General features: G+C 26.8%; 3 protein-coding genes across 10 annotated transcripts in view; all 3 read right to left on the bottom strand.

The window, feature by feature from the left end:
* Positions 1-609: 609 nt before the first annotated feature.
* On the bottom strand, positions 610-7,417 carry Aub (aubergine). 3 transcript variants are annotated; one of them, XM_083040131.1, is made up of 12 exons: positions 7,082-7,417; positions 5,541-5,632; positions 5,037-5,063; positions 4,628-4,706; positions 4,332-4,427; positions 3,931-4,139; positions 3,573-3,758; positions 3,299-3,466; positions 2,510-2,789; positions 2,018-2,370; positions 1,480-1,888; positions 610-1,281 (listed from the first exon to the last, which is right to left on the bottom strand). In XM_083040131.1, the coding sequence occupies exons 2-12, from the start codon at positions 5,628-5,630 to the stop codon at positions 641-643; spliced, it is 2,538 nt and encodes an 845-aa protein (XP_082896257.1). In that variant the 5' UTR covers positions 5,631-5,632; positions 7,082-7,417; the 3' UTR covers positions 610-640. The 3 variants fall into 3 exon arrangements, with proteins under 3 accessions (XP_082896257.1, XP_082896258.1, XP_082896259.1); XM_083040132.1 differs by lacking the exon at positions 7,082-7,417 and adding an exon at positions 6,891-7,066; XM_083040133.1 differs by lacking the exons at positions 4,628-4,706; positions 7,082-7,417.
* A 1,183-nt stretch (positions 7,418-8,600) lies between these two features.
* On the bottom strand, positions 8,601-17,881 carry LOC145937504 (CDK5 and ABL1 enzyme substrate 2). Of its 2 annotated transcripts, XM_083040567.1 has the most exons (10): positions 17,292-17,881; positions 15,547-15,912; positions 14,860-14,983; positions 14,649-14,776; positions 14,083-14,121; positions 13,013-13,098; positions 12,826-12,932; positions 12,615-12,721; positions 12,330-12,534; positions 8,601-12,250 (listed from the first exon to the last, which is right to left on the bottom strand). In XM_083040567.1, the coding sequence occupies exons 1-10, from the start codon at positions 17,741-17,743 to the stop codon at positions 12,110-12,112; spliced, it is 1,755 nt and encodes a 584-aa protein (XP_082896693.1). In that variant the 5' UTR covers positions 17,744-17,881; the 3' UTR covers positions 8,601-12,109. The 2 variants fall into 2 exon arrangements, with proteins under 2 accessions (XP_082896693.1, XP_082896694.1); XM_083040568.1 differs by lacking the exon at positions 14,083-14,121 and having other exon boundaries at positions 8,602-12,250.
* A 1,435-nt stretch (positions 17,882-19,316) lies between these two features.
* Positions 19,317-22,821, bottom strand: part of LOC145937503 (low-density lipoprotein receptor) — a 31,073-nt gene continuing 27,568 nt past the window's right edge. For all 5 annotated transcript variants that reach the window (XM_083040561.1, XM_083040563.1, XM_083040566.1 and 2 more), the window contains one exon: positions 19,317-22,652. In XM_083040561.1, coding sequence (XP_082896687.1) covers positions 22,608-22,652 — 45 coding nt within the window. In that variant the 3' untranslated portion in view covers positions 19,317-22,607. The remainder of the gene's footprint in view (positions 22,653-22,821) is intronic.

Genomic DNA, 22,821 nt, shown 5'->3' with positions numbered 1-22,821 from the left:
TAATGTACGCGCACACATATATATTTTAAAAATATATAGTATGCTAGTCAGAAAAAATATGACTCAGATGAATGAAGAAAACTTCTATACTTACGAAAATAAACTATATATATAAATTTAAAATCTCTTCAAAACTATTCACACTTATCAGTCATCATAATTCCTAAGTATATTAATACTGTAAGTTATTACTAAAAAAAGTTTGTTAACTAAATTATATTTAGCAAAATTATGTAAAAAATTTAAACTAATAGTAATTATTTTAATCTTAATTTTATATAATTTAATGTTAAACTAAATGTTAAAAAAAAATTGTATCTTATATCATGGCACTGCATTAATACTCTGCGTATTTAATTATCTAATTTATAACAGATCATATATTTGTAATATAACTTATTTGGAAATTTTTGGTAATACGTAACAAGTGCATACAAAACATGCATAGCACAAGTTACATAGGAAATCTTATAATCTAAGAGAAATACTGACTTTACGACATATAAAAATAAAAAGAAACACATTTAACTGACTTCTTAATTACCCAAAAGTTATGAAAATATAGTAAGTGTAATATAATAGGCTAAATCAAATTATCGTGAAGAGATATTTGTTTTATATCACAATTGTGATTGTTATATTACAAGAAATATAGCTTATTTTCCAGCTGTGTACTTGGAGGTCGGTGAAGAAATCGTCCCACTAAGAACGATAGCTTTTGCGCATAATGACAAGGCGCCGGTACACGAACGGTACTTGAGCAATTGTAATACATGTGAGTTAATTTGTAAGTCAGAGTTTGTATCATATCTGCGTTTAAGCCAGCATTATCGAAAATAATGTTGTACGACGTTGGCGAAACTGTACCTTGTCTGACACTTTGCGATACAAGAAAGAAATCATATTTAAACGGACTGGTTATAACATCATCAACGATTGTACCGATCAAAGGATTATTTCTATTTTGGAAAAGTCGAATGTTAATTCGTTTAGATACAATTATAAATATCAACTTGAAATTCGGACCATAGTACACCTCTTCAAGCTTCTTTTTCAGAAATTCTACTTCATTTTCAAAAACATGCTGTATTTGACCGTCGCTGACGCCGTCACGATAAATTACAAGGTACATGGGTAAAGCCCTATTTTGAATACGATAAGCTTGCACTGCCTTGCATACATTTGCACAGAGTTGCTCTACAAGCTCTTCACTGCTGTGATATAAAGTAATAGAGCTATAATATCGCGTCAGTGTTTGATCGACAGTTGCCACCATAGCCACTGTAATTACAGATTAGTATACAACATTTTATTTATATGCATTTATAATTTATGATTATGTAAAACGTTATGCAGAAAAAATATATAAAATTTGGACAATAAAAGAATATGTTATTAATATTGTACACAGAGTTGTTATATCTGAACATTAAAAAATAAGCACAACGTTTCTTAAAACGATATTTAAACGATACTTACGAAAATTTCTGCCCTTGGTATTTGAATCATGACATATATCGAAACCAATAGTCATTAATCCTGGTAATGGGCATTCAATATGCCAAGGTGCACCGCCCAATTTACAGTTCATCTGTATGGCTACTTTCGTAGCAATAGTCAAAGCATTCCTTCCGTCTAAATTTTTTTGTAAAATAACTTGCGATGGTACGGGTCTATCCACACAACACTTCTTCTTAATTGCTGCATAACGATCACTGCGATTATTGCTCACTACACAGAGTATTAAATCCGGAGTATTCTTGCTAAGAATGTATTCGAGAGTTTCGGCATATACACTCGACTTATCGTCACGTAAATAATGTATCTGTGGTTTCTCAATATAGAATGATATTCCACTTGACGCTTTATGTAAATTTGATAGAAATGGCTGCAAAATTAGATTAACAAGATAAAGATATTTTACATTAAAAAATATAAATTATGTTAAAAAATAGATTGATTTACTTCTTCTGTTATTCTTTATATATTTACGTTTCGATTATTCATAATTATTCACCTGTAAAGATCGCTGGTCTCGTTGGTTTACAATTAATACCCAGTTTCTCAATTGTTTACTGTGGTATAAATGTGCTCTTTGCATTGCCCTTGTCCAATCTCCATCTGAGCAGGGAATCCTGCTATTATCACGAAATACAAGTCTTTCGCCAGGTAACATACGAGCAGGAACTTCAAGTAAATTTCTCTCTAATTGCAAATTCCAGTCTTTGAGTTCGTCTATAACTTTTGTCTCTTGACGAAGTCTGTCGTTAAACCTCATCAGTTTCTCAACTCGAGCTGCAGGTGAGACACGAGTATGTACAGCTAATGCTTTCATAAGGTGAAAATTTTCTCTCATATTATCAGTTAGACCTATAACATAAATCATTGATGCACTAAGAAGAATTTATACAAAATTTATACAAAACACATAATATTATATAATATTTATTTACTGAATAAAAAAATTTATGTATTAATAAAGTGTCGCAAAATAATTCACACAACATACCTGTAGCACGACACAATTCAGGAACTAGATAAACAAGGTCTCCTTGACCAGCATTTCTTGCCTTTGGTTTTGTTCTCGTCACCAACATTGGTTGCGTGGCATTTGTTATTGTGATATTGTATTTCCTCTTGTAGTAGTCTTGATAAGATACATTTTCGCCAGATTTCATAGGAAATGTTGAGGAAGGACTTGTATCAAAATCCACATCTTCAATACGATATGTATTATTATTATAACCCGTAAGTACCATAACTCCAATTACATTGTTGCAGAACTCTTTCTGAAAATTTATATATATAATTTTATCATTTCCAGAATATATAAATTTCTAAGATAATGCAAAATAATAATACAAAATCTAGTAACTACTACTTTTTGGCAAATATAAAACTTTAGTTGAATATCAGATTAACATTCTCCAAATAAATTAAACGTGCATAAAAAAAAAAAGAGTTCAAGAGCTTTTTGACATATTATTTCTTTTACTTTACGTGTTCATCGTACATGAAAATTGTGTATGTGATGAGAGAGTGCACATATATAAAATCATTTTTAAATTTAATTACTCATAAACAGAGTGAGATAGATTATATATTTCGATGAATTTTTATTTTCTTTCCTCAATGCCAGCATTGTAGGATAAATTCAGATTTATCTCTGAAGAAAAAAGTATACTTTGCATGTTAAATTATATCTTGAAAAACATAAAAATATCTTCTCTATGTACTTATATGAAATAAAATATACAAATATAAAGCATACAAATAAAAATTTTGATGTTTATCTTACCCTGTAATCGTGGCCGCGTCTGTAGCAATCAGCTAATATATCTAACAAAGTTTCTTGACGCATTACTTTATTAGTTATTTCAGCGCACATTAGAATGTTGTGCTCATACTGTCTGATAGATGTAACATAACCAGGCCACAATTCTAATTTAAATTGATATATATTAACCTGCAACAGATATACAATCATTGTTATATAAAAATATATATAATATAAAAATTATATAAAAATATTAAATTTTTAATAAAATATATCAGTATAAATTTTCATTAACCTTGTTACGAGCGTCGTAATAATCACGGCCCACCAGTTGTAATTTTAAATGCTCCAGACATTTTCTCATTATTATATTAAAAAATTGTATATAATGCGGATCATCCCGCATCATGTCTCCAACTAAACGAATAACGATTTTAACAGGTGTATCATCGGATTGTCTAGTTGATACCAGTTCCACTTTCTAAAATGTTTCGTATTTATTTATAAAAAAAACATATTTATAAAAACATTTTAATTATATTCCATTTAATTATATTATATTAATATTCTATTTATTCTCTCTCTCTCTCTCTCTCTCTCTCTCTCTCTCTCTCTCATAATATGAAATATACTGATATATGTATAATACTTACATCTGGTATACGGCAACTTGTGTACAAGATTGTACCGTCAAAAATATATGCACCAACTTTTCCTTTATGAAGTCTAAGCAAACCTTTTCGAACATATGTTCGAGTTTCTTCTGGTTCAAAATCAACTCGATATTTATAAAGGCACCAATTAGGTACTGTAGGTACTTTGAAGTGATTTGATTGCAATATTATAGGTCTTCCAGACGTTCCTGTAAATTGATAGAAATAAAAGATTAAACATTACAAAAGAAAATATACATACTAGCCACTTCCTATGTACAATAAGTCTCTCTCATTTCATATATAGGGTATATTGAAATTGTAAACAAAATTAAAAATTGGCTCTTTAATATATAATTTATGTAATAACAAATAAGTTTACTGTTTTAACTTATACTAACCTTTTTTAGTTACTAAAGTAGTTGGTCTGGTAACAAAAATAGTTTCCATCTTGCATCGATCACGTGGTGTTTCTTGTGTCGGAACATCTCCACCTTCTATAAATGATTATATTTAGTTTTTTTAAAAGATTGTCACCATATTAAAAATATATAATTTTATTTCTTGAACTTCAATATTTTCAAAGAACTTTTTTAATTTTTTTGATATTTATTAAAACTGTAAATTCTATTGCTCATAAAATTGACAATTAAAAGAAATTAAGATAAGAGAATATAAGAGATAAAAAATAAAATACCTGATTTAATTTTAACTGGTTTAGTATCAGATTGTTGTGAATATGTAGAGATACTTGCACCACCTTCTTGGCCAACATCCTATTATAAAAAAAATAATAAAAATAAAAATAAAATTAGAAAAAATTTTAAAAAATAATATATTACCTATTATATTCACACACAAATCTTTTAAATTTATTTATTTGTATATCTTTTAACAATTATAATTAAAAAGAGTCTTCCTTATTAGAAAGACCAAACATTAAACATAAAATTTTCAAAATAAAATGTTTTTAAAATGTTTCTTCTTCATATATTATCATACATTTGATGCATTACAATTATTTTAAGTTTATGTGTATAATATTAAATGTAAAACACTGTATACTCAAAGCTAAATTATTCTAATATTGTTAATTACATACTAACCTTTATTATTCCTTTCACTGAAGATTCCTGCAAACAAACAAAAAATACATATTTAACTAAAAAGTATAATTAAGGGATGCAATTTATATATATTTATATATATTATTCAAATGTTCTTTTTTTCTTATAAATAATAAATAATAATTTTATTAAAGAATTTTTTCAAGATAATTTCCTGCTAAAGATTTGTTTCTAATAAATATATCTAAAATTATGATTAGAAAAGATAATTATTTTTAAGAAATTGCAAATTAAAATAAAATATCAGTGAAATATATATAAAATATCTTCAATAACAATAACTTTGGAAAATACATATTTATTATTCACTAATAACTTATCAATATATAATACTAGATATTTGTAAGAACTAAATAAGAAGTATAAGAAGTAAATTGTGCTCAGTTGCAATTTATAATTTTACTTATTTCTTAAAAATAATACTTGAAAAAATATGCAAGTGTTTCTTTCTCATGATGTCTTGTAATGTTACTTTGAACTTACTGATTCTGATCTAGAATAAGGTTTCTTCCGATGTCCACTACTAGTTGATGGCCCATAGGGGTCAAAACCTCTATCTCTTTGCTGGGACATATCTAAAATTTAATAATTTTGATAAAAACAGAAAATTAATAATAAAGTGAGATATTCCTAGAATACTTTATCTAGTTATATATAAAATTATTAGGTGTTTGCAAAAGTTCGTAAGGTTACAAATAAATGGCGCGTTAGATTAGGTTGCAGTCACTTAGTAATTATTTTCTTTTAAGTTGCTTTCTTGTTTTTAAATGTTGACCATATTCAATCAGAATTGATGGCTGATAAATCATAATTCCGAATATAACTTCATATTTAACGCGATTGAAAATGGAACCATCCTGCTACATGATAACGCCAGACCACATGTTGCAGTTGCAACTAAAGAGACGTTCTAATTGGATTGGGAAGTCCTACCACCGTACTCTCCAGACATCGCCTCAACTGATTTTCATTTATTTAAATCGATACAACACGGTCTATCCAATACACGATTTCAAAATGCTGAAGAAGTGCAAAAATGGATCAAGTAATGGATTGCTTCAAAAGATAAGTCATTGTATCGACGTGGGATTAAATTATTGCCCGAAAAGTCGCAAATATTATAATTGTCAATAGCAATATATATAATAAGTTATAATTATAATTTATAAGTTATAATAATATATTATAAGTTATTCGTAATATGTTCCTACATACATATACAAATTATAGATGTTTCTACAGAACTTTCTTGTAATATCACCGTATTATATATATATATATATATATATATGTACAGGGTGTTAAAAAAAAGGGTAAAATATTTTAAGGGGATTTAGTATGCCTCAAAATAAGTTAAAAAGTCTTAATAAACATGGATCCGCAAGTAAGCCATTTTTGAGATATTGCGAAGATGCAGGGTCTGCATAGACATGGAAGGTCATTTTGAGCATCTTCTTTAAGATAAGGAAAAATACCAACTTATTTTTCTGCATAAATTATAATAAAAATAAAAATTTTAAACCAAAAATAAAAATTATAAAAAAATATAAAAAAAAATTAAATTAAAAATATCTCAAAAACGGTTTATTTGCGGACCCATGTTTATTAAGACTTTTCGACTTTGTTTTTAGGCATACTAAATCCTCTTAAAATATTTTATCTTTTTTTTTTAACACCCTGTATATATGCGTCTCTATAAAAACTAATTCAAATAAACTAAGACTTAATCGATTCTATTTGTTTTTAGCGATGGAATCAGAAAAAAGTCAAAAATATAGTGAAACATTTGTTAACTACGAAATATTAATTTACAAAAATGCATCATCAACGTGCCTTTTTTGTTATAAATTTTAGTATAACCTCCAATAGTTGGCGCGTTTGTTTGCTTATGACCTTATGTAATATGACATGTCCTTAAACTTAACAACTTCGCAGAATCGTCGAGATATACAAAAATACAAAGCCGAATGCTTTCAATATCTCGGGACTTATACGTCAGATATATTTATATATCGGACACTCACTTGATATCTTTGTACGAACTCAGAGCGATTATTTTTCACAGCTGAATAATTTTCAACAATATACGTCGTTCACATTCAGAAATATCGACGAAACTACTTGTGACTTTTCACTTCACGGCTTTATGGTCTTCACACTCATCTCACATATCATATCACGTGCAATAACGTCTTTTATTAATTTGATTCCGCTTTGTCTTCAATGGTGTGACCAATCATCGATCAAGAATCGCAGAAGAAAGACACGATTGGTCGAATTTTCGAATAAGATAAGATGTACAACGCATCGAAATGGAATTATTACAAGAGTTATGGATTTTTGACAGCACATCGAGTCAGACGATGTCATTTGCACGAGATGTAAATATTATTGTACTGCGAGAAACTGAAAAATATAGGAGAAGGAGGAAATTACGCGTGTAATGATGGATGAACGGCGCGATAAATGCGACTTGAATTGACGAATCAATGAGCAGCGTTTTCGCGCGCTAAACAAAACAAGCGTGCAGAGTTTATACAAGAATATCCTTTACCTATTGTTACTTATTACCAGTGTTTGCTGTTATCTAAATAAAATTATATAGATGATCATCTAGATGAAATTTTGGCGTTATCTTATCTTTATATAGATAATTAAAAAATGTATTATCTATGTCTGCATCTTAGATAAAAAAAAGTGTTATGTTTACTAAATTATCTAAAATAATATTCAGATAATTTGATTTTGAGTTTCATAGCACATGAAAATATTTTAGTAGAACTTGAGCAGTAAACGATAAAAACTTATATAAATAAAAAACTATGAATATATTTTTATATCTCTTTTATAATTTCCATTTTTTTTATTTTACATTACATTTTTTAACTGTTTACATAAGTGATTTTAAAAATAATATTATCTGGAAGTTATCTAGATGAATCGTCATATAATTTTATCTTTTATCTAGATACATTTAAAACAAAATCATCTTTATCTTATCTAAGATGAATTTACATATTTTTATCTCATCTTTATCTAGCTAATTTTAAAATCATCTAAGCACAACACTGCTTATTACTTATTTATATATATAAATATATATAATGTATATATATACATATAATATAATTATATATATATATATATATTATTCTTTATCTAATATCCTTTAATTATTAATTATTTATATATTTATATAATGTAAAGTTTTAATTCCAGACAAATTAAATCTGTTAGGGAAAAATTTGTTATAAATTGACTAAATTGTTACATTAATATTAATGATAGATACAAGAATAAAATGAGATTATGTATAAATATGGCCAAAACAATTCGTATAATAAAACTAAAAGATATTTGGAAATTCATGTTTCAGTCTTTCTATGTTTTGTAAAGAAACAGAAAAATATAGATAAAGAAATAGAGAATCAATTATACTATATATAAATATAAGCTAATTATTTATAACAGACTTATTGACAAAAAATTATATATATAAAAATATTGCCAAAATATATAAATAGAAAATAATCGTATATAATGTACACATGTATATATATTTCAAACGTCATTGGTACAATATTGATATATAGATAGACATATGATGAATTATAGATATATAAATCAGAAAGAAAATATAATAAGTTTTTTCAAAAAACAATTTGCTATCTAGACAATAAAAATGTACGCTATCATAGAATATATTCTGTTGTAATTGACACACCACTAAGTACTAGAATATGTAACTTATTATTACTGTTAAAAGTTTATTCCAGACATGTAAAATGAATCGCATCCTGTATGTATGTACATATAGGCATTAAGCATTTTCTCTTTGAACATTATAAAGACGACCTTAAAATAATGTTTTTCTAAATATCAGTTTATCAATTTTTGAGTTACATACAATTAAGAATCAGAATATTTAAGAAAGATTCATAAGAAATGCAAATAAACAATACATCATTCTTCATTATTTTCAAATTATAATTGATTTTAATAATTTTAATACAATATATTTGAACCTTTATAGTTCTAAGGCTTAAGATATACAAATTGTAATTTATTGTAAATTCACTGTTGAGAGAAAATGCATAATGTGGAACATTTTATATATATATAGGACTTGCTTTAACAAATATAAGAATGAGTCGCTTCAGCCTAAAGTTGATTTTTAAAACAGAAAAGGTACCACTATTAATGAATATACTTAAAATTTACTGGGCTATTAAAGTACATATCTCTATTTTTGCTATTAAAGTGAGAATAAAAGTGATATCATATATATTGTAGAAGTTTATGTAAAAACTAATTTTTAGAGCTACCACTATAATTTCAAACACAAAAGTCTATATTCACATCACAGGCTTAGAATCAAACATGGCATATGATTTTCAGTTCGTGATATAATTATCATCTATGTAGTCCACAAATAAAACTCAGAATCTCATGACTATATTTAGTTCTAAACGGAACATTGCATCGAGTTATACATCAAATCTTCTCTACACATATTCTATTTTTTATATTGAAGCCAATAATCCAGTTATCTCTTATAAGTTTTCTATAAGCACTTATTCAATTACTTACAAAGTTTCGACTGGTGTTACAAGACTGAGATGCTAATAGTCTATCTTTTTTTTCTTTTCAGTTTTAAAGCTGACTGTACAAATAGTGTATATATCATATGTGTCTGGCATATGTTATTTTTAATCACGTTACAGACTAATATTTTATCTTTGAAGAATTTTATGACAATTTGTGAAACTAATGCACATTGTGTGTAATAAAATTAGTAATGTAACAAAGAATAATACTATATAACGCTCTTGTAGTCTTTTAAATAATTATCTGTGAAAATAAAATTTAATATAAGAGTACAGAAAACATATTATAACAGTTCTAAATTAAGAATCAATAGTTCATATATATAAGTAAAAATTGAGCGACATGTCAATTCTATATGGATAAATATAATTGAGCATAGAACACATATTCTACAAGTCAGTTTAAATACAATTCAAGTCTCACTGGTTTGCTTTTACGATGGAAAGATTTTGCAGTATAAAGTATATAAGTAAAAACTATGTATGAAGCACATTTAACTTGGTCAGTGTGTTTGTAAGTAAAACAATACAATACAATTCTTAATTAAAACTACACTTCGGAAAGACACACATTTCATACATTTAAAATATCTTTCTAAAAATAAGGGATATATCTATATATTTTAATCTGTAATATATTAGTAATCTCTAAGAACATGGCTCAGTTTAAATACAACAAAACGATAAAATATATAATATATAGGATATAGATTATAGTTTTATAATGCTACAAGAGCTTATCTTTATCACACACATTTAACTTCTATAGTATTTACAATTTGATCAATTGATTAAATTGGAGAAAACACTTGAAACTAATTGAAAGAGTAAAAGGCTGGCGTTATATATACACATATTACTTTATAATAAAATATATACTCAATAATTAAGGGGGGGAAAAAAAACAACTACTTACATTTATGTTACAAAATAAAGAGAATTTTGAAATATATTCTAATAACACTTAAAATAATAGCGATTTTTTCTAATCTAATTTAAATATCAAAAGAAAATATAGGAATCTATTATAATGCAAATTACGAACTTGAAGTAATTCTTTGTATAAATAGCAGAAATACTTTATATAGACACCATAAAAAAAAAGAGAAACTTTAATTTAAAAAATGTAATGTATCATGAATTTATATATCTACACAATAATTTTCATTAAAAGAATTTATATGGAATTTTTAAATCTTTTTTCATACTGTTATGTAATATAATCATTATTGTAAATGAATCACATTTTTATTATAGAATATTAAGATATTACTTCAAAAAATTAAATAATTACATGTTATTCACATTATTCACTGCCATAAAATATAGACTATTTTAAATTTTGACTATTATGTTAATATTTGTGAGAAATATACTAGTTATTTTCATATTTTGTTTGTTTATATATATATATATATATATATATATATATATAATTTGGTATCTATATTCAATATTTTATTACTGCCATTACGTTTTTCTTTTATAAGCATCAAGTTTGTTCCTGCGCATTCTTTCATACATACAGTAATTTTTTATGAAGTCTCTCTTTCTCAAAACAAAGTAAATTTTTATTTTATTCAAGAAACAAAATCTATATAATCAAAATAGCAGCGGATTTGTAATATACATATATAACAATATAATCACAAACAAGGTGATGCACAAAAACAAGTTATTTAAATAATTTTTCTAATTCAAACAAAGAAAAATGTTTCAGAAAAATTTGTATATATTTTTTGGAAAGAAGAAAACTAACTACACTCAATACTCTTCTTTGTGATAACCTTCTATCTCTAAAACAATTCAAACAAAAAAAAGTTATTTAGATGAGCTTGCTTGAAATATTGTTCTATTTATATTATCAAATTAAAATGATTAGAGACTGTGATGCATAAAACAATAAAGTATAAAATATATGAAAACATGCACCATCATTAAAATAAACTTACTTTTTAAATTATATATATCTACCTATTTTTATTTTCTTGTCTAGAAAATATTGCATATCACAAAACCGCTGATGTATCTTTCATAAAAGGCAACTCAAGAGTTAAACTATTTTACAAATCTCTTTTTCTTACACATGTATATATATATATATATATATATATATATATATATATATGTACTTATTAAACAAATATTTAAATGATGCAATAGTTAAATATGATATCTCTTTACAATCATTCATTTTATGATACTTAAACAGAAATCTAAATACAAAATGTTCAAATAATTAATATTCACAGCATGCAGCAAGTACTACATTGGTAACTCACAGAAAAACTATTACAATAAGAACCTTATAATCTATTTTTTCAATCATGATTACTTTGATAGGGATAATCTTTCATATTGAACCATTGCTGTACATATTACGTTTTATGGCTAAGATTTTTTCACAATGAGATTTTGGGATTGCATAAAAAGAATGAAAGAATGTCAGGACTCGTAGATCAATCGCTGATAATGAGGGAATATTTCCCACGTTGGCAGATGCAGACCAAATTCTAAAGCTACCAATACAGCAAACTCAGATGTAATTAAGTCCTTGCGATTTAAACGAAATACACTTTCAATTCTCTGCAAATAGAAAAGATAATTATTGCACATGTAAAGAAAAAAACTTTATTATATTATATAAAGCAAAATATAAAAGTACCTCAATGAGCGATTTAAGAATATCACCCTTTACATCATTTAATTTTGCCGCGAGAAGTAAACAAGCACCAGCGCATAATTTGCGTGTTTGCTTTGTCACCATATTTCGAAGAATAAGCTTCTCAAAGTATACATAAGCCATTGCAACAGTGAGTAAATCGATGCCGTACTCTAATTTAGCTATTTTTCTCATTTCCCGTTTCAAACTGGAATAAAAAAAATAATAGTAGGAAAGTAGGAAGGGAAATTTTAAGAATATATATAAATAATATACTTGTATACTGACCTACGAAGCTTACTGAGAGTGAGTTGAATATGTGGAAACTTCTCCTTGAATTTATCATTTAACTCTTTCTTCAAATCGGAAGGTCTTACATAATCGATAACAGATGCCTATAAATAATTACTATAATTATTATACATAAAAGTATTTGAGTTATAAGTTAATTCAAATGTATAAAAATAATAATTAAAACAATATTAATTAAAATATATACCACATATGATGTAAACGTTAATAGCGTTCTATGTTTTCCGGCAATAAGTTCTGGATCGTCTAGTAAATTTGGATTATATTGGGTAGATTGCTCATCCCATTCATAAACTATAACAGTATGCAATAAGATAATTTGTATTGTACATTAACTTGATAAAAAATTTAAAGAAACATATTTTTTTGCTCACCTTTGGAATCAGCACTGAAAGACAATGGTGGAGACTCAGAAGTTATATAGTGAGTCCGATTTGTAGCTGTATCATAAGATAGACACCTAAAATAAAGAAAAAAAGATTAATATAAAAATATATATTTTATTTTCTGGCATGCAATATGCAATATGCTTCACAACTGTAGTATTTCTCTTCATATATGTATAAATGTCTACAGTTTGGAAGTATTTATAAAAACTAAAAAGAATGTTATTAAAATTTTCGAATACCAAATAAAAACTTTTAAGCTTTATTTCAATATATATATATAGATATATATATATATATATATATATAAATTATAAAAACTATAAAAATGTAATAATATTCTGATTAATTTCTTTGCTAAAAAACAATTCTAGATTTACTAAAAAATGTTAAAAAGTGTGTTAGAGATTTCTGGAATATTGTATATAGTGCTAATATAAACAACATATACAATAAACACACACACACATATATATATATATATAAACATGCTACATTTTTAAAATACTTATGAATAAACAAGTATTTTTTATACATACAAAAATGTAAAATGTATAAATGTTTTTTTATATGATAGACATATATAAATATGTTGAAGAGATGACCTGAGAAATGAGTATGTATAAATGATAAAAATTTGTAATACAATTTGTTTACTGTTAGAGATATTACATGTAATAATGATAATGTAATTTTAATGTATTTAAAAAGAAATTAAATTGAAAAGATTTTATGCATATTTATATTTTATACATTATATGCATGTTAAAACATTAAACAAAATATATCATCTATATTAAATTTTTATACACTAGCACAAAGGGAAAGTAATATTATATCTCATATTTATAACATGATTATGAATGACCTGATGTTTGATCCTTACAACACATCTTTTGCAGAATTATATAATATAACGAGATTTAAAAAAATAAGTTTGTAGACCTTTTTATGTCTGTTGTATGTCATATATATGTTGTATTATTGTATGTTTATATATCTATCTAATGCTTTTCTATATATCTCGTTACACATATATATTGTACAATAGTTTTTACCATTTTTTGTGATCCACATTCCAAGTAATTGTTTTTGTCCTGCAAAAAGATGGTTGATATGTTTTGTTATAAAACAAATATATGATACATGAATGCATGTACGCATTATTTATAATACTGAAAAAGATGAGAAAGATATCTAGATATAGTACTGCATGAGCTATGAACGATTATTAAGATGAGAAATTCTTTGATAAATAATAAGTTCCACACAGTAATAGAGTTTTACTGTCAATAAAAATTTGATGATAACTATTTACAGACATATTTGTCAAGTATGTAATAGAGCTAGAGCTATAGACATCTCATATATAAAGATAATTAAAAATATTATATATATAAAGAAAATTATAAACAATTTGACAACTTATAACATTTTTTTAGGATTTTTTAGGATTGGTTTACTTAAAGCTTATTTAAGAATTTGAAAAATAGGATGCATTAAAAGCACATAGAGAAAATATCCTTGCTGTGTACATACATAATAAAAGTTATACAGTTTGTGTCGAATTTAATATAAAGGAAGAAAAAAGCTATTACTAGTGGAATAGATATTTGTTATGTACCTTTGTACCACGTGATGTTTATTAGGTATAAAGTGTGTAAATTCCATAGCATCAGTTTCATTAAGATTCAATTTCTTATCCCTTTGAAAATGTCTAGATGGTACAAGTAATTGCCCATAAGATATTTCCTACACAAAATTAAATTATTTTAATAGAGCATTTTCTCTATCACAAACAGTTAGATAAGATGGGTAAGATATCTCTAATATACCTGGCCATCTTTAGCATGTTCTATACCCAATAACCCAAATGGATCAATACTGTCATTAATTGCTGATAATGGTCTTTGAGACGATACATTTTTTCTTCGAGTTGTGTCTTTACGTAATTCTGACCTGTAAATAATATTGTAATATCCATGTGAATTTTATTAAATTGAAAATTAAATTATATTAAATATAATATGTATTAAATTAATATATATTAATATATAATATATATAAAATTATATTAAATATATATATATATATATATTACTAAAAAAACATCAACTAAGTTAGTGATATTCCAATTATATATATATACTTTCAATTTTATGTACTCAATCAATACATTATAAATAGAAAGTTATACTAGGTAGATTTAATACATATAATAAATTCATTATTATCATTATAAATAAAGTTATAATAAAAAATTTAGAATTAAAAAAATTATATATATATATATACTTTATAATCAAATATATATATTCGTGTATATTGAGGTCTTTCAATTTTATGTACTCAATCAATATATTATAAATAGAAAGTTATACTAGGTAGATTTAATACATATAATAAATTCGTTATTATCATTATAAATAAAGTTATAATAAATAATTTAGAATTAAAAAAATTATATATATATACTTTATAATCAAATATATATATTCGTGTATATTGAGATAAGTCTTTACCAACTGGAACGTTGTCCTTTGTTATATGGAATAGCAGAAAATACTACAAATGGTACATGCTGGTTTGATACCAAGACCAATCTATCATCTCCAAATTTACAGTCATTCACAGGACGTTGCATCAAACGCAATTCCTTTGTAACTTCTGGTATTATGCTACTATTTGTAGAAATAGGTTGCGCCTTTGTCTTTGGTTTTGATAATTGGGCTTTCGAATGTATGGAACCGATGCTCTCGCTGCTACTATTGTATTGATGTTTAATATCTTCTGAAAGCGTAGATGTTTGATGACTTATGCGTTTTTTATATTGTAAAGAGCCCACACGTCTTTCTGGTAAAGAGTAGTCGCTTCCGGTAGTCCCGGTTCTGAAAATATATAATTTTGTATCAAGATATAACAGATATAATATAAAAAATGCATATGTATTAGAAGATATATACTAAAAGAATTTGTATATGATACTATTTCTATATATGTAATTAATTTGAAATTCTTCTTCTATTAAAAAATATTTATATTTTAATTATTTTAATTTTAAAATATTTATATTTATATTATATAATAGTTTAATATTTTATTATGCAAGACTTGTTTATGCTTCTATATTTTTGTAAAACAATTTCTGAATGAAGAAATGATGTTACATTCTGTACATGTAATATATCCTAGTATGCATGCAATGAATGGAATGCAATCAAGTTTCTTGATGTTTTTCGTTTGTGATATTGTACACTTTTGATAATGTTATCTGAATCCATAAGTGTCATTCAATCCTATCTGTACCAAGAACGTCTTTCGCAGATGAAATAGTATAGCACAAAGATTTTCGCATATCTTTAATATTTACAATCTTTTTACTATCAAACAAATATTTGAAATTTTTGAAATGTGTATAATTTATATTATAAATTTTTCTAATATTTATAAAGCATAGTAATTATTATATAAAATTTATATATATCAATTATTTTACTACAAAATTTGCTACTTAAATTTTTTGTCTTGAATTTTTAAAGTTGGTTTATATGCTAAGTTACATAATTAATTTAATGCAAATTTGTAAAGTAATATATATATATATATATATATATATATATATAGCAGCCAGTTTACATTTAATAAATTATTTGAAATTATCATAGGCCATCATGTATTTTTCAAATAGATATATGAAACAAATAAGATAAAAAGTTACTAATTTAATTTTGATAAGCACTATCATATTTAGGACAATTGGTTGTATTCAGATCTTGATGATAAATAGTTTGTTTTGTGAAAAAACACATTAAAAAAAAAATTAAAGTATTTATATATTTGATATATAAATATATTTTCAATATTACTGTGTCAGAGTAAATCATCAACTTCCTTCACATCATTACACCACTGTGTGTTAAATTATATCGATTCAATTATATCTACTTTAATCAAACAAAAGAAATACAATAAAAAAATAACTAAGACACTTCTTTGACAGTTATCAAAAGAGTCGAAACATAAGTAAACATTTGATTTCAGATAAGATTATATAATTTAGAGGAATAATGGAAGGAGATGATTTTAGGAGAGTATCTGTCTTTGTTGCTATTATAAAACTTGTTTATTCTCACAGACTTCTTTTCTGCAGAGATGATAACCTACTTTTGAGTATAAAGATAAGGAAGCGTCCTATGAATTGAAACGATGCTAAAGAAACACATGTCATCTATCTAGATCAATAGATAGCTGATAAGCAAACATTTACCGTTCTCTAAACGAACTATGCATGCCGTAAGACAATTGCAGGTGATTTCTCTCCTGCTCTAAGAACATGGTAACTGCTGCCTTAGCAGGTGTGAGTAGTCCATCCGAATCAGAACTGTAGGAGTTATGATCGGTGCCTTTGTGCACTAACTGCGGAGAGTTGGTTTGCTCTATCGTTTCATTTTGCGAGTAATCATTGGTCTCCTCTTCCGGACAACCGTCTAAAACCTCATCCATGGAGACCTCAGCAAAGTCAGCACTCTGATACGCTTCGAGCACCATAGTTTCTTGATCTGACTGACCATCGCTCAGCGTACGCTCGTGAGTCGGTCCACTTTGTGACAGGACAGCTAGCTTGGTGTCCCGGTGACTGCCGTCGAGAGAGATGTTGGACAGGAATGTAAGGGCGGCCAATCTTCTGCGTGAGTAATTTTTCTTTAAGGCCGCTGCCATTCCACGATAAACCGTGTCGGGATACCGGTGCCAAATACCGAGTCAAGTAGGGATAACGTGCGCCCGATGACGATGGCGACGTCGACGATGTCGACGACGACGACGATGGTAACGACGAAGACGACGGCGACGACGAGGACGACGAGGACGACGGCGACGACGAGGACGACGACGGCGACGGCGACGGCGACGACGGCGACGACGAGGACGACGAGGACGACGAGGACGACGGCGACGACGGCGACGACGGCGACGACGGCGACGACGGCGACGACGGCGACTTTACCGAACAAGGACTACTAGGATCACAACGCATTGTCACTATTGATACACTTAGTTCTAACATCGTCAATCACAATCGCGGCCGTGCAGCACACGTAGAAACGTGAACCGGTATTGCTGATCATCATGTCGTTTCCTCTAACGAGCCGCTTCACGAAACACACGTTGTGCCTACCGTATGACTTTACCTACTACGCAACAGCAAGACTCATCCTCCATCCTCCTCCCGCCATACACGAACGAGGTTTAGCGCGAATGTAGAGGGGAGAGTGTACATACATACATACATATATACATTGTACATATATGTACACAGGGAAATATTATGTCACATCATCATTTTTTCATGGATTGACAGCGCAAACGAGACTCAAAATTACGTTGTTCCGAAATTAGAATAAAATATATCCGCATCATAAATCAAACTTGATTAATAGCGCACACATTATGAATGAGGCCTAAGAATTGTTTATATATATCTTGGACGTAGAGTCTGGATTAGATAAGAAATGATGGAATTGTGCTGTGCACTCGAAAATTATATTGCGTAGTTTTTTGACACGTGTTGTGTCGCATATATTACAACTGTTTCTTATCTCATTTTTTAATGGAATAGTAAATAATGATAAGAGACTACAACTCCTGTGTTATTAACTTTTATGGAAAATTATTTTTATTTTTATAAACAATAATAATGGAGTAATTATTTAACAAAATAATTGTTAAATAAAATTATCGAAAAGCATTTATTATTCCATCATCAAGGAACAATACATAATATAAAACATAAAAAAGAAGCATTTGTCGATAAAAATTATGTATTCAAAATAGATGTGCATAAAAAAATATAATCAATATATATTTTCAATATCAACATAAATTCAATTAATACAAATTATCTTTTATCTTTTATCTTTCAAAACATATAAAAATTCAATAGTTTTTTTTTTAATATTCACCGAGCCACACTCTGTGTGTAGAAAATAATATTAATTTAATAAAAACAATTTATTTCTCATACATGATATCTTTGTAAGAGAGAAACGCACGTAACTCTTCTAATATTAACTTTATAAAAAGGCTTCACCTTCTATCCCTTTATGTAAGTCTAATAATAGGGGAATCATGCTTGCTAATTATATCCGATACAAGAACCTCGAAGAAGATTCACAAGTCGGAGAGAGAAGAGAAATGATTCACTACTTATATTTTCAAATAGGCTTATTTATATACAAACTTTACATTTCGCAATCTCTTCCATAGGTGTGATAATAACATAGTATTACTGCAATTTAGTTTATATGTTTATTTATACAATAATCTCATTATAATAAATTATATATATATTTTTTTTTAATATATATTTATGTGCGCATATGTACTCCGAATATGTATACAGAGTGAATTATGAATGAATGATATTGCATCAAGAAAAAAAAGATATTTCAGATATAAACACATTATGTGTGTATATATATATATATATATATGCATGAACACAATTCACTCTGTATATACATATAGAATGATTCTAAAGTAAGTTACCAAATTTTATAGATACAGTCTATGACCAATATGAATTGATTTTTCCTTAGGAGAAATTTGATTGACCATCTTATTTTTCATATCAAATTATTATTAAATTTTCTGTTAATTAAATTATATCTTGAATAAAAAAAGAGAAAGATATATAAAGTTTTGTTTTATATTAAAAATTTTTTAATCTTTTTAAGTTTGAACAAGTTTTTCATTATAAATCGTTCAAAAATGAAAAATTATTGACATGTTTGCTACGAAAAATCGATTTTTAAATTGGTCCAAGAATACATCTGCAAAGTTTAGTGATCTATTTTAGAGTCCTATTGTACATATATGTACATATACATACGTTGCATAGAAATAATGTTTGACACAATTTTGGCAAATAGATTGGCTAGGACAAGTTATATCTTTACGATTTACACAAGTTAATTGCAACTCTCATCGCACACACACTCACTTGCTATTTTTTTGATTAAAATTACCACCAAGCCTCTATATCTTAATTTTGGACTTTGCTTTCTTGCACTTACAATTGCACTATGTTCCTGTTAACAGACAACCGATTTTGGATGGAAAAGTTGGTAGAAACGGCTCGGTATTGTATAAGATTGACACTCATCAATCAAAATAGTAGTTAAAGTGATAATATATAAAGATATGAAGTTAATCAATGTAGAAAGAATAGAGAGAAATCACAAATGACACAAATGTACTAAAACTTTCTTACAGAAAAATATGAAATTATACGCAACTTTCAATATCTTTTCTGCTTTTTTTTTATATCTGATTATTTCATACTATCCTTATGGCAAAGTAAAAACTATAAATTATTCATGTTTTGGTACAAAATATATTTCTTGGTCCCACAGAAATAAGACCAGATTAAAGTGCATATAAATTATTGAGAGTCATAAATTAATTTTTTCAGATATACTTCAGCAAAAGTATGAAAATGTTACAATTTTGTATTTACGTGAAAACGATCTGCTATCTGTCAACATACACAGCTCTTTTTACCAATCTAATATTACAATATCTCTTAATCTTATCTAATAAAACGCTTTTGTCTCACATTTAATATAGTAATAGTATAATATATCATAAATATACATATGTAGGACATTCTAAAGAAAGATATGGATCAGCAGCGGTCTTGATACATGCGATTTTCTCCTAGTGGAAATTTAATCAAAATTTAACTAATTAATTGAAATTAAGAATGGAAAATAAACAAAAATTAAGAATTGAAAATAAACAAAAGTAAGAACAAATATTGAACAGATGTTGAGATTAAACGAGAAATTCTATTCGAAATTTTCATTAAAAGTCTATATAATTTCATTACTGATACATGCCTTTGTTAGACTATCCTTTATATACATATACAGATTATTACAAAAGTTGAGTATAAAAACATAGTTTAATAGGTTTTTAAATATAAGAATTTTTTTACAAAAAGTCACATGAATTATAGCCAAATTGTCATTTGAAAATAGCGTAAATAATGATGTTAGTAATTCGCGTAAAACCTTTCTTTTTTCAAACAACTTATGACATCTAATCAAATTTTAAACTTATATTTAAAATAAACTTTTGCTTTGAATAAAAAAGAAATATATTGTATGCACTTTCATGATTAAATTTTATGACAATTTTTTTGCTGCAGTATTTTTATACTCAATTTTTATAACACTCTGTATATGTGTACATATATATATATACATACATACTCATATTTATATTTAGTAAATAAAACTCTTAAGCCCGACGCAATAATTCTATATAAATACACTGATTTCTTTAGTAGGTTGTAGTACTTGACAACATTTTCCTTTCAACGAACGCACAGTCATATTTAGTGTCATTGAGTTCATATCATTACAACAATGATCGCTTTCTCTTTTGTTACATTGCAGGTATAAATGATAACATATTTGGAATAATTTCCATTATCTGCAATGTGGACCGTCCATAAGAATATATAGACATGTCTATATGGCATTATATATAGACATAAAAGGAGAAATTCCTTCTGAATATACATTTTTTCTACTTGCAGTTTTCAATTTTTATAATAATTTTTAAATATTATAAAAACAACTGCAATATATAATAAAAAAAGATCCTAATTATCAAAAATGTGTCTTGAATCATGAATCAAAAACAATTTTTTTTCTTTTGTGTATGATTTTTATAATAATAAATATAATAAAAAAATAGAGAATTACAATAACTTAGAACAAACAAACATTAATTATATTTTACTTATTCTTTGCTTTACTTTGATGATAATTTATTTCACAGTATGTACTATAACTTTATATTATATTTTAACAGCTCGTGTAATAATTTGTAAATAGTTTAAACATCACGGAAAGGGAAAAGGAGGGCTATGTGATATCGCGTTATGTACATATGACTTCTACAAGATATTACTCAATAAAGTAATATCTTGTGCTCCTAAACTACTAAAAAAGTAGTTTGCATTCACACTACATATTTCTAAATAAATAGTTAAACAATAACAAGTTGTGATATTTTCTTACATATACATAGCGCATGTAGAATCACACGCTACGTGCGCCAGGCCATGTTATATAGATTCACCTAAAAAGTATTATATTACAAATTATATGTTGCTTAACTGAATGGAAAAAATATTAAGTAGGAATCTCTATTAGAGAGTTAAACTCTCTTATCGAACTACTTGGATACATGAAGATAAGATCGCTTATTTGGCAACAGTTTGTCTAGATATTTCTCCCTTTATGCCGCTGAGCACAAATCTAAATATGTTGCATACGCAACGCATAATATACATATATCTGAGTGACAAAGTGCTAAAATTTGTAAAGAAATAGATACAAAAAATAAACATAATCACAGTTGGTTGGCAGGTTCGCGAGCGAGCGCAGGCATGATGCATTTGGACAGACCCTTTCGACGCAAATATCTCGGTTTTCTTTACATGGTTTTATCACTTGGTCGATATAGTACTTCAGCAGCCTGTTAAGCCCTCTGCGTAGAGACAGATTGTATCTTAAACATAATCGTTTGTTCCAGGACTTGTCAATGGTTCCTGAGCCTGTGTAAAAAAAAATAAGATATATCGTAAAATATTATTAAAATCTTTCAAAGTTAGATATAGTGCGAAATTTTTTATACATTAAAGTATTTAATGGCTTCTAACTCATGAAATTTATAAAAATTATTTATAAAAAAACTTTTCAAATAGAAACGAATTTTTTAAATAG

This window comes from Prenolepis imparis, unplaced genomic scaffold, assembly GCF_030444845.1.
Source record: "Prenolepis imparis isolate NDT839.2.m4 unplaced genomic scaffold, iyPreImpa1.0 SCAF_6, whole genome shotgun sequence".
Lineage (NCBI taxonomy): Eukaryota > Metazoa > Arthropoda > Insecta > Hymenoptera > Formicidae > Prenolepis > Prenolepis imparis.
Note: the sequence above shows the minus strand (reverse complement) of the source record. Positions and strands in the feature narration are given on the sequence as shown.